The following is an 11,495-nucleotide window of genomic DNA, read 5'->3' as shown; positions in this document are numbered from 1 at the left end:
CACCAGGAGGAGGAGGAGGAGGAGGCATCGGGGGAAGGCCATGGCCATGGCCCCCTGCGCTTGCACCTTCCTGCTGCTGCTGCTCCTTTTGTTGCTGCTGCTGCTGGAAGTGGGGCCGGGGGCTGAGTGGTTGGTACTTGTAGCCGGCGGGGCACCGCAGGGCTCTGTGAGCTCACAGCAAGGCTCTGTGAGCTCACAGCAAGGCTCTGTGAGCTCACAGCAAGGCTCTGTGAGCTCACAGCTGGGCCATGACTGCCTGGGGTTACCAGGAACACCCTGAGGGCCGCTGGAGCACAGCCAGGGAAGCTGCCCTCCCAGAGGGGGGAGCGCATCCCTTCGAGCAGCTCCTTGCAAGGGCCAGGACACAGTCCCACCCGGGGCTGAGCCCACAGCTCTGCCCTGTTTTCCAGGCGCCATCATGGGAGCAGCGAGGAGCTCACAGTCCCCCAGAACAACCGGAAATCACAGCCAAGGGATTTCTGACCTCCTCGTGTGCTGTTACCAACAGCTCATGAGGCTGAAGAGCGAGGGATTTCAGTCGCAAGACAAGAGCAAGGTCCTCTTCCGTAGGCAGCTCCCAGAGTGGAGCCCAGTTCGGCACCTTGGGGGACCCCACGGCTGACAAGTCTCTTTGGATTTACGGCAAAGATGAAGCCTTCACTTTTCCACTTCTGCTTCACGGGGAATGTAAGGGAATACTTTCTGTCAGGGTCCCTCATTGTAAAAGTACCTCTTCTTAAGTCCGCTTACTTGCCTGCTGGAGTTTGACAAAGTGAACGGAGGGGCATAGAAATATGCAATAGGAAGCAGTCGATCGCATAAATAGGTACAGCCACTGATTCTGAGCGCCCCGAAAGAGCAAGAGGGAGGTCAAGTCATGCCAGTTTGTTAAGGTGGAGTAATGTGGGTATGCTTAGGCCTCCCCATATCACCCAAGCCCTTCTTCGAGGAGCGCTGCAGACAGAGCAGGCAAACAGAGTGTGGGGCAGCAGCTCACGCGGGAGGGCGCACAGGGAGGGCACCTCTTTGAAGGAGGGACATTCCACTGGCCGAGTGGAGAGGCTTGAAGTACATCTAACCCAGCAACCGGGCACCGTGCTGTGACCGTCTGCACAGGCCAAGGGCACTCATCCTGCCTGACCCCCAAGGCAGAACGGTGGGCACTCGTCTGAGAGCAAAGGCTGCAGCTCCGGCCGTGTGGTCTGCACCATCTACCCCAGCGGTGGCCGACGCCTCCACCCAGACGGAGCTGCAAAGGGAGAGGCTGCGGTGCAGAGCTCGGACTGCAGGCAGGCCTGGACCTTTCTCGTGGGGCAGGGGCAGGCAGCAGACCTGGCTGCAAAAGCTGTGCCCAGGCGGAGGACGTCCTGCAGGGGGGCGCTGAGCTGCAGAGGGCAGTGAGAAGGCTGCGTAGCATCAGGGAAGTTGAGAAAGAGTTAGAGAGCTGGTTCCCAGCGCAGTCTGCAGGGGATCTACAGCCCACGGCCAAACAGCCAAAACCTCCCCACCGGCACACACGGAAGGGAGCGGGGCCAGTAACGCAGAAGAATGGAAGCCTGCAACGGAAGGGACCTGCTGCGGGAAGGGACTTCCCCCGGAGCCTGAGGTGCCCTCGCAGAACCGCTTCACTGCTCTGCGGACTGGAGAGGAGAGCCCCGTCACATGAGGGGAGATGCTGGTGCTGAGCAAGGCAGCCCGATCTGCTCCCCGTATCACAACCCGCGCAACTAAGAAGAGGCGGCGGGTGATAGCAGGAGGTGACTCTCTTCTGAGAGGGACAGCGGCACCCACCTGCCGACCTGATGCACTCTCTAGGGAGGCGTGCTGCTGTCACGATCTGATCTAATGGTGGAACAATTTGGCAGACGTTAAACCCCCTTGCTTTCTAACCGACCTCAGGTAATCCTGGGTGGCTAGGGGCAGCTGAGCTTAACTCCTGAGTGATGCTCAATCAGGTGTTTTATCATGACACGGGTTCGTGATTCTGGGAAACAGAACAAAGACTCAAATGGAGTCAAGTGCTAACTTGATTTATTGAACTACCAATGTTCACGTGAGGAAGAAGAGAGAAAGAGAGAGAAAGAAAAAGAAAGGGAGAGGGGAGAGAGAGACAGCCACCAGATAGCTGCCACGGATCTTCAGCGTCCTGTCGATCCGACAAGTCTTTAGGGTCTTCGTGTCTTTGATGTCCAGCGGCGAAGGGGTCTGTCCCCAGCAAAAGATGAGAGACCCTCGAGAGCCAGCCCCTGTTCCTCACAGCCTCCGCCCCGTATAGTGGTGTCTCGCTCCATAGTTGGAGCTAGTTTACATGTCCACGCCTCGCACCTGCTGGTGGGGAGCATGCCCAGCACTGTCCTGGAATTTTCCAGAGGGTCCGAGCCTCTGATCCTGGGCCTGGGGCATGCTCAGTGGGTCGTGGACTACGTGCTTGGAGTCAGGCATGGTGTGCACGTGTTGTCTGTTCTTCTTGGGGTAGGGAGGGGCTTGTTGCCATGGTCGCAAAGTCTTGCAGTTAGAAGGGGCTGTCACCAATGTTGAGGCATACGTAGAGACAAATTGATATTTCTGCTTAGTCTCTTACAAATCTGACGAGGCATCACGGTTTTAAACTGCAAGAGGGGAGATTTAGATTAGATATTAGGAAGAAACCCTTTCCTATGAGGGTGGTGAGGCACTGGATGGAAAGAGTTGCCCAGAGAGGTTGGGACGGCCCCTCGCTGGCAGTGTTCAAGGCCAGGTTGGATGGGGCTTGGAGCAACCTGGTCTAGTGGAAAGTGTCCCTGCCCATGGCAGGGGGGTTGGAACTGGATGACCTTTAAGGTCCCTTCCGTCCCAAACCGTTCTGTGATTCTCTTAAAGAAAGAACTAATGGAGAATGTATTAAAATAAGGCGATATCATTCATTTCAGCTTACAGGGCATTAGAGGAAGCAGAGCCTGCCAGAGATCCGTGGCCTTATAGAGGTGACAGGGAGTTTGATGCGTAGCAGTGCGAGTGTCAAGGCAAAGGATTTTTTCTGCCAGCATATCTCCTGCCCAAAGGTCGCAGGTGTCCCAGGACAAGCAGTGGAAACTCTGCATGGCCCAGCTGTGCTCCGGGGTTCGGGGCAAGTTCATCCCTCCCCTGCTGCACCCCAGCACAGCACAAGTTGGACTGCTGACAACGGCTTGCTTAAACAAAACCGATGCTCTCCAGTTGTGAGCAAAAGTAAAAGCAACACTGGAAACATCTGCGGTAGGAGCCACCGAGGAAAGGTCTCCCATTTCAACACGGTGACTTAGCCCCAAGCATCCTCTCTGACGAGAAGGGGCCCACACCGATGGCACTGGAGCAAAACTGCTGCTGAGACTAAATGTCTTGCTTTTCGGCACGGGAGCCTCCATGCTGGCTCCAGCATGGCTTCGCTGAGGTCCCCTGCACGGGGGCAGCTCTGAGAACTTCCACCCTCTCGGGTTTTATGGGCAGACTGGGAAATAACCCACAGGAGGGCCCCACCTCAGTTCGATTAACCCTGGAAGGGACATGGGAGCTGCGTGCTCCGGGCACCTCTCGGTGGGATGGGGGTTGGGGCTGCCCTTCCTCCTTCAAATCAGCTGCTACAGGACAGGGCAGTTGCCCAGACCTCTGCCACCGTCTCGTCTTGTCTCGTCTCGTCTCGTCCCGTCTTAGCATCTCAATGTCTCAATGAGGTCAAGGGCACGGACAGGCTAAGAAGGGAACTAATTTTCATGGGGGGATGACCATGGTAAACAGACAATCTCCTCTGCTCCGTGAGAGCTGGAGCCTGGGAGAGCACAACGCGGCAGATGCACCCGCCCTGCCAAAGACCCAACAAAGACCGGGGCTTGCCAAAACCCCGACAAAGGTCAGTGTTTTCCAGCTGTTAAAACCTGGTTACTTTGCTTCAGGCGCTCACCTTGCCTTTTTGTGCGCTTGCCCCCAGCTGATCAGGATTGGCCACAGGTCAGACTCAACTGGCTTACAAACTGCCCCACTGGAGAGCCAGTGTGAGTCGATCCTCCATGGAGCAGCGGTCGGGGACTCTCCCCTTGGGTAGCGATGCCGCCCAAGGAAACTTCCCAGGATTGAGCACCCTCCCCCCCCACCTTTGGTGAGTCAAGACTTCTTCTGAATATATGGCCATGAGTGAGGCCTGGCCCCTTTTGGGTAAGGGGGATCCCCTTTTCTGGCTATCCTTTTCTGGGTACCCTTGAGTGGGAGGTTTTCCCCCCTTTTGTAAGTGACTGTGTGCAGATCTCGGATCATCTTGCTACAAGGACTATAGTAGTATTATGTTCCCGCCTGGCATCCGAACTTGTGATTTATTTTGGTCAGTCAGGGTGCTGGCTATTTTTTGGTTGGAATAAACTTTCATTTTTGAGTAGCTGCTCTGTTTGTTTTGTCGATGCCTCCACCTGGCACCCGGGCTTGTGGTTTGCTTTGTTTGGTGGGAGCATTTTGAGTTACTACTCTGTGTGGTGGGGCCTCCATGACACAAGCACAGAACACGTCCCCAAAGGCATGGGCAGACGTGTCGTGGGCTCGCACAGCTCACCTGGCAGGGCTGGAGCGGGGGGCCTGCCTCTATTTCTGCCTGTCTGGGGCTCCTGCCTTTAGCTGTTCCTCTTCACCTCTCCCCTTCCACTTGCTTACCCCAGCTTTTGGCCCTCCGACATGGCTGAGATGGCAGCGACGTTCTAAACCCTGTCTCTGAACGACGAGTGCTCGAGCTCTCGCGGGGCTCCGCAGACACCCTGCTGTGCCGCTGCCCACACCTTGCCCCTGTGTTTTCTGGCTTTTCCAAGCTCCTCTGCCAGGCAGTTGAGATCCCCAGGGGGGAAAGGGCCGGAGTGAAGGAGGCCAAGGGGACCAAGAACAAGTGGCGACCGGGCCGTGAGCAGGAACGCCCCACGGGGAAAGCCAAGGTGAGAGCCGGCACCCTGCGGACATCGGGGGGTGCAGGCAGGGGGCTCAGCCCATGGCAGGGCTAAGGGCTGTGTACGGGCGCTAACCCAGGGCCACATCTGCTCGTCCCCCAGCAGTGCTACCTGACCGGCTGGTGGGAGAACGAGCTGGGCTCCAGCATGCACGTGTCTGCGGTTGACAGCCAGGGCAACTTCTCCGGCGAGTACCACACCGCCGTGTCGAGCGCCCAGAAACCCATCGTGCCGTCCCCCCTTGTCGGCTCCCAGCACTTGGACAACGAGGGGCAGTGCACCTTCGGCTTCCCCGTCAACTGGAAGTTCTCTGGTCAGTAGCTGCAGCACCAGCTGTGCCTGGATGGGCTGGTGGGCTGGAGAGGGGAGCTCGGGCGGGTTCCAGCGCCCACCCCAATCCCTCTGGCCACTGTCCTGTCCCCAGTCTGTCCTTCCCTCATCTCTCCCCACTCCAGGCGGTACCTGCACACAGCAGGACACCTCCCGAAGCACTGCTCGCGCTAGGCGCCATTGAGAGTGGCTTTGACAGCGTCTCTGCCACAGACCATTTCCCAGCAAACACTGGGACCCACCCGGGCTCCATAAGCGTTAAGCCTGGTGGTGCCGGTGAAGGTGCAAATGCAGCTGGGGTCCCGCTGGGATGCTAACAGCAACTGCTCCCCCAGACTCCACAGCTGTCTTTGTGGGCCAGTGCTTTGCTGGGGACGGTGGGGAGGAGGTCCTGCAGACCTCCTGGCTGCTGCGGGAGAAGGTCGACTCCCTGCCCAGCCACTGGGAAGCCACGAGGTGAGGCTGGAGTCGAAGCAGCCGGAAGGGCAATGACGATGTGCCGAAGGAGATCCAAAGGGCCCAAGCCAGGCAATGGTGCTCACGGGAACCAGGGCCAGTGGCTGTCCTGGAAGCCCAAGCCACCATGCTCCAAAGACTACAAACCAACACTCGAGCCACCACGGGCAGGAGGACACACACGCCAGCCTGGCAATGCCAGTTTTATGACCATTTAGAGAAATCCTTTGGCTGCCCTGTTTCAGTGTGAGGAAGGTTTTCCACCGCCTGAGTTGTTAATGTAGATTTATTGAACGGCTCACTCTGATGACAACATAGGTGCTCACAATCATTGAGGTAGCAAAGACCTTTAGGATCAGAGAGTCCAACCGTTAACATAACACGGCCAAGTCCAGCACCAAGCCATGTCACACACAACAAAGTCACTTTTTTTCTGAAGAATGAAAGGAGGGGCTTTCGTTTCTGGTGCCTGGTGGGCCTGGCCAGCTGGCTGGAGAAGTCCTTTGGGTGGCTGCAGAGCTCAGCTGCACTGCTGTTGGGCTCGGGCGCGAGTCAAGAGGACTTGTCCGGCTGGTTGGAGTGCTCGGCTAGAGCTCTGCGGACCCAGTCCGGGGGATCTGAGAGGCGGATTGGTTTGCAGGAGAGCTGGACTGGCTGATAGGAGGGTGTGTCCAGGCCACTGGAATACTCGTCCGTCTGATGGTACGTCTCGGCTACGGCACTGCAGAGCTCATCTGGGGGGAAGGGCAGCCATTTTGGTGGGTTTGGGATCTGGGCTGTGCGACAGGGGAGCCGGGCCTTCTGTCTGAAGTGTCCGGCCAGTTCACTCACTGTGCAGAGGCTGTTCTTCTTGCCACTGGGGCTGAAGGCCGCTGGGCTGGTTCTCCGGCAGCAGGGTGGCCACGGATGGGCTGGGTGGCTCTAGGGAGGGCGGCTGCGCCAGGTTTCCAGGCAGGAACAGTGGCTGCTGGCATTGGGTCTGGCACCCAGGGCTGCCAGGGCAGCTGCGCTGTCTGTCCGAGCGCGAGCTGCAGCCGCCGGTTTCCAGATGGTCTGACGTTTCAGAGTGGAGCCTGTGGAGAGTGGAGGCCAATGAGGCCTTCAGCTTCACACAGGACACAGGGAGTGTCCTCCACAGCATGGCCCAGAGCTGGCAAAGCTCAGCAACACGGGCTGAGCTGCTGGCCCACCTTGGCCGAGGTGGACACCTGCAACTCATGGAGCACCGAGCAGCCATGGAAGCAAGGAGTGTCGCGGGGAATCGGGGACTCACTGCTTGGTCTTTCTCCGCCGCCAGATCCTGACACAGCACACTATTGCAAGTGGCAAGGACAGCATGGTGGCTGCTGTGCCGATCAGAAGGAGCCTTCTCACGTCTTGGGGACTGAAAAGATTTGTGGTGTTCTGGGCACTGTCAACACTTGTGTTTGTGTGGCCGACCACCTCTGGAAGAGCAATTCAACACGTCAGTTCGTCCGGTGCACCACTGCTAAGCTTGCAGCACATGTGCTACGGACAGGAACCTCTCGATTTCCCCCGCTGCCCCTGGTTGTCTCACCAAACAAAACTCAGAAGGCCAGAAGGAGAGCATGGGAGGGCCTGCAGCCTTTGAGTGAGACGGACCAAAACCATCCCTGCGGCCGGGGGTGTCACCCTCAACTCTCCCTCCTCCAGGGCCAGCTCCCATACCCCGAGGGGATGGAGACAGGCCCTCTCAGGAGACACCTGAGCCTTTTTCTTCCCTCTGCCTTCTCTCCAGCGTGGGCACCGCTTGCAGACGCTCCCAGGTTTTGGGACATCTCACCCACTTAGGGACCCCAGCAAGAGTGCTCAGTACCTGAGTCCATGCGAACAATTTCATCTGCACGGCCATGCTGGTCTTCTCTGGGCTCTGACAGCACTGCCAAAAAGCACAGATGATGTCACGTAAAGCCTCAGCATGGCTCAGGCACAGAGGATGTGCAGGAGGATGGGAAGGTTTCCTCTGAGCCCTTGCCCGGTCTGGGATCAGGGCGTCGCTCTGGACCTCAGCTCACAGGAGGAATCCCGCTCTGTGCTGCTCTTGTACTTTGGGCCTCCTGGGACTCATGGTGAGCTCTGGGATGCAGCTACAGTGGGAGGTGCGTTGGATTAAAGGTCACATTTCCCATCATCTGTGGGATTTGGTCCAGACGCCTCAAACCCAAAACACTTTCAGCTCTGGCTGCTGACGTGACATGCAAGAGCGGGCACTGGGGAAGAGCCTGCTGACACACAGCGATCCTGTGTGAATTATAGAAATATAGAGGGAAATATACCTACCGTTTCCTCTCTTCAGGTCCTTCAGAACGTTTCTTAGCTCTTCAAATAGCTCCAGGCACTTTTTTCCTACTTTAGCTGGGTACTTTCCTCTTGCAGGACCTTAACAGAATGCATTTCGTTCAATTTCATGTGAATACACTACAGAAAACCAGTGCTTAACCTGTGAGGTCAGCAGAGACCGACTACGCACCCCTGCCATGCCAAGCAGGCTGTAGTGCAGCGTCCATCCGAGGAGCTGGAGAAGTCCTCTCTACAGGTACATCTGTAACTGAACACCCAGAGAAGCTTCCGTCATCTGTTGTCATCTGCATCGGCAGCACTGCATCCCAGTGGTCCAGATGGACCAACATATAGAGTCCCTTAGGGCTTTCTTGCTGGGAGAGCTCTAACGCACACAGGGGGAGCCCTCTCTAAAGCAGCACTAGAGGAAAAATCCATCCTCCACGCTTCTGGAGGAGAAGAGCCTGCTGGCCCATGAAGGGCTGCACCAGCACCGCTCGCTTACCTGCTCCCCAGGCTCGCCAGGGATCAGCCCAGGCAGCCCTGGCGTGCAGGGCCACCAGGAGGAGGAGGAGGAGGAGGAGGCGTCGGGGGAAGGCCATGGCCATGGCCCCCTGCGCTTGCACCTTCCTGCTGCTGCTGCTCCTTTTGCTGCTGCTGCTGCTGGAAGTGGGGCCGGGGGCTGAGTGGTTGGTACTTGTAGCTGGCGGGGCACCGCAGGGCTCTGTGAGCTCACAGCAAGGCTCTGTGACGTCACAGCTGGGCCATGACTGCCTGGGGTTACCAGGAACACCCTGAGGGCCGCTGGAGCACAGCCAGGGAAGCTGCCCTCCCAGAGGGGGGAGCGCATCCCTTCGAGCAGCTCCTTGCAAGGGCCAGGACACAGTCCCACCCGGGGCTGAGCCCACAGCTCTGCCCTGTTTTCCAGGCGCCATCATGGGAGCAGCGAGGAGCTCACAGTCCCCCAGAACAACCGGAAATCACAGCCAAGGGATTTCTGACCTCCTCGTGTGCTGTTACCAACAGCTCATGAGGCTGAAGAGCGAGGGATTTCAGTCGCAAGACAAGAGCAAGGTCCTCTTCCGTAGGCAGCTCCCAGAGTGGAGCCCAGTTCGGCACCTTGGGGGACCCCACGGCTGACAAGTCTCTTTGGATTTACGGCAAAGATGAAGCCTTCACTTTTCCACTTCTGCTTCACGGGGAATGTAAGGGAATACTTTCTGTCAGGGTCCCTCATTGTAAAAGTACCTCTTCTTAAGTCCGCTTACTTGCCTGCTGGAGTTTGACAAAGTGAACGGAGGGGCATAGAAATATGCAATAGGAAGCAGTCGATCGCATAAATAGGTACAGCCACTGATTCTGAGCGCCCCGAAAGAGCAAGAGGGAGGTCAAGTCATGCCAGTTTGTTAAGGTGGAGTAATGTGGGTATGCTTAGGCCTCCCCATATCACCCAAGCCCTTCTTCGAGGAGCGCTGCAGACAGAGCAGGCAAACAGAGTGTGGGGCAGCAGCTCACGCGGGAGGGCGCACAGGGAGGGCACCTCTTTGAAGGAGGGACATTCCACTGGCCGAGTGGAGAGGCTTGAAGTACATCTAACCCAGCAACCGGGCACCGTGCTGTGACCGTCTGCACAGGCCAAGGGCACTCATCCTGCCTGACCCCCAAGGCAGAACGGTGGGCACTCGTCTGAGAGCAAAGGCTGCAGCTCCGGCCGTGTGGTCTGCACCATCTACCCCAGCGGTGGCCGACGCCTCCACCCAGACGGAGCTGCAAAGGGAGAGGCTGCGGTGCAGAGCTCGGACTGCAGGCAGGCCTGGACCTTTCTCGTGGGGCAGGGGCAGGCAGCAGACCTGGCTGCAAAAGCTGTGCCCAGGCGGAGGACGTCCTGCAGGGGGGCGCTGAGCTGCAGAGGGCAGTGAGAAGGCTGCGTAGCATCAGGGAAGTTGAGAAAGAGTTAGAGAGCTGGTTCCCAGCGCAGTCTGCAGGGGATCTACAGCCCACGGCCAAACAGCCAAAACCTCCCCACCGGCACACACGGAAGGGAGCGGGGCCAGTAACGCAGAAGAATGGAAGCCTGCAACGGAAGGGACCTGCTGCGGGAAGGGACTTCCCCCGGAGCCTGAGGTGCCCTCGCAGAACCGCTTCACTGCTCTGCGGACTGGAGAGGAGAGCCCCGTCACATGAGGGGAGATGCTGGTGCTGAGCAAGGCAGCCCGATCTGCTCCCCGTATCACAACCCGCGCAACTAAGAAGAGGCGGCGGGTGATAGCAGGAGGTGACTCTCTTCTGAGAGGGACAGCGGCACCCACCTGCCGACCTGATGCACTCTCTAGGGAGGCGTGCTGCTGTCACGATCTGATCTAATGGTGGAACAATTTGGCAGACGTTAAACCCCCTTGCTTTCTAACCGACCTCAGGTAATCCTGGGTGGCTAGGGGCAGCTGAGCTTAACTCCTGAGTGATGCTCAATCAGGTGTTTTATCATGACACGGGTTCGTGATTCTGGGAAACAGAACAAAGACTCAAATGGAGTCAAGTGCTAACTTGATTTATTGAACTACCAATGTTCACGTGAGGAAGAAGAGAGAAAGAGAGAGAAAGAAAAAGAAAGGGAGAGGGGAGAGAGAGACAGCCACCAGATAGCTGCCACGGATCTTCAGCGTCCTGTCGATCCGACAAGTCTTTAGGGTCTTCGTGTCTTTGATGTCCAGCGGCGAAGGGGTCTGTCCCCAGCAAAAGATGAGAGACCCTCGAGAGCCAGCCCCTGTTCCTCACAGCCTCCGCCCCGTATAGTGGTGTCTCGCTCCATAGTTGGAGCTAGTTTACATGTCCACGCCTCGCACCTGCTGGTGGGGAGCATGCCCAGCACTGTCCTGGAATTTTCCAGAGGGTCCGAGCCTCTGATCCTGGGCCTGGGGCATGCTCAGTGGGTCGTGGACTACGTGCTTGGAGTCAGGCATGGTGTGCACGTGTTGTCTGTTCTTCTTGGGGTAGGGAGGGGCTTGTTGCCGTGGTCGCAAAGTCTTGCAGTTAGAAGGGGCTGTCACCAATGTTGAGGCATACGTAGAGACAAATTGATATTTCTGCTTAGTCTCTTACAAATCTGACGAGGCATCACGGTTTTAAACTGCAAGAGGGGAGATTTAGATTAGATATTAGGAAGAAACCCTTTCCTATGAGGGTGGTGAGGCACTGGATGGAAAGAGTTGCCCAGAGAGGTTGGGACGGCCCCTCGCTGGCAGTGTTCAAGGCCAGGTTGGATGGGGCTTGGAGCAACCTGGTCTAGTGGAAAGTGTCCCTGCCCATGGCAGGGGGGTTGGAACTGGATGACCTTTAAGGTCCCTTCCGTCCCAAACCGTTCTGTGATTCTCTTAAAGAAAGAACTAATGGAGAATGTATTAAAATAAGGCGATATCATTCATTTCAGCTTACAGGGCATTAGAGGAAGCAGAGCCTGCCAGAGATCCGTGG

General features: G+C 57.4%; 1 protein-coding gene across 1 annotated transcript; it reads left to right on the top strand.

The window, feature by feature from the left end:
• The first annotated feature begins 3,736 nt into the window (after nucleotides 1-3,736).
• LOC147413342 (avidin-like) lies at nucleotides 3,737-5,727 on the top strand. Its single transcript, XM_086480167.1, has 4 exons — nucleotides 3,737-3,865; nucleotides 4,806-4,925; nucleotides 5,040-5,250; nucleotides 5,603-5,727. Exons 1-4 carry the CDS (start codon nucleotides 3,737-3,739, stop codon nucleotides 5,725-5,727), a joined length of 585 nt encoding a protein of 194 aa, XP_086336293.1.
• Nucleotides 5,728-11,495: the final 5,768 nt, after the last annotated feature.

This window comes from Leptosomus discolor, chromosome Z (assembly GCF_034619465.1).
Source record: "Leptosomus discolor isolate bLepDis1 chromosome Z, bLepDis1.hap2, whole genome shotgun sequence".
Lineage (NCBI taxonomy): Eukaryota > Metazoa > Chordata > Aves > Leptosomiformes > Leptosomidae > Leptosomus > Leptosomus discolor.
Note: the sequence above shows the minus strand (reverse complement) of the source record. Positions and strands in the feature narration are given on the sequence as shown.

Excerpts from the sequence above, each read along its gene's own strand:
- LOC147413342 (XM_086480167.1), top strand. The coding sequence starts at position 3,737 with ATGACCATGGTAAACAGACAATCTCCTCTGCTCCGTGAGAGCTGGAGC. Across the intron at positions 3,866-4,805 it reads TTGCCAAAACCCCGACAAAG|CTCCTCTGCCAGGCAGTTGA; the intron begins GTCAGTGTTTTC and ends GGCTTTTCCAAG. Across the intron at positions 5,251-5,602 it reads CGTCAACTGGAAGTTCTCTG|ACTCCACAGCTGTCTTTGTG; the intron begins GTCAGTAGCTGC and ends CTGCTCCCCCAG.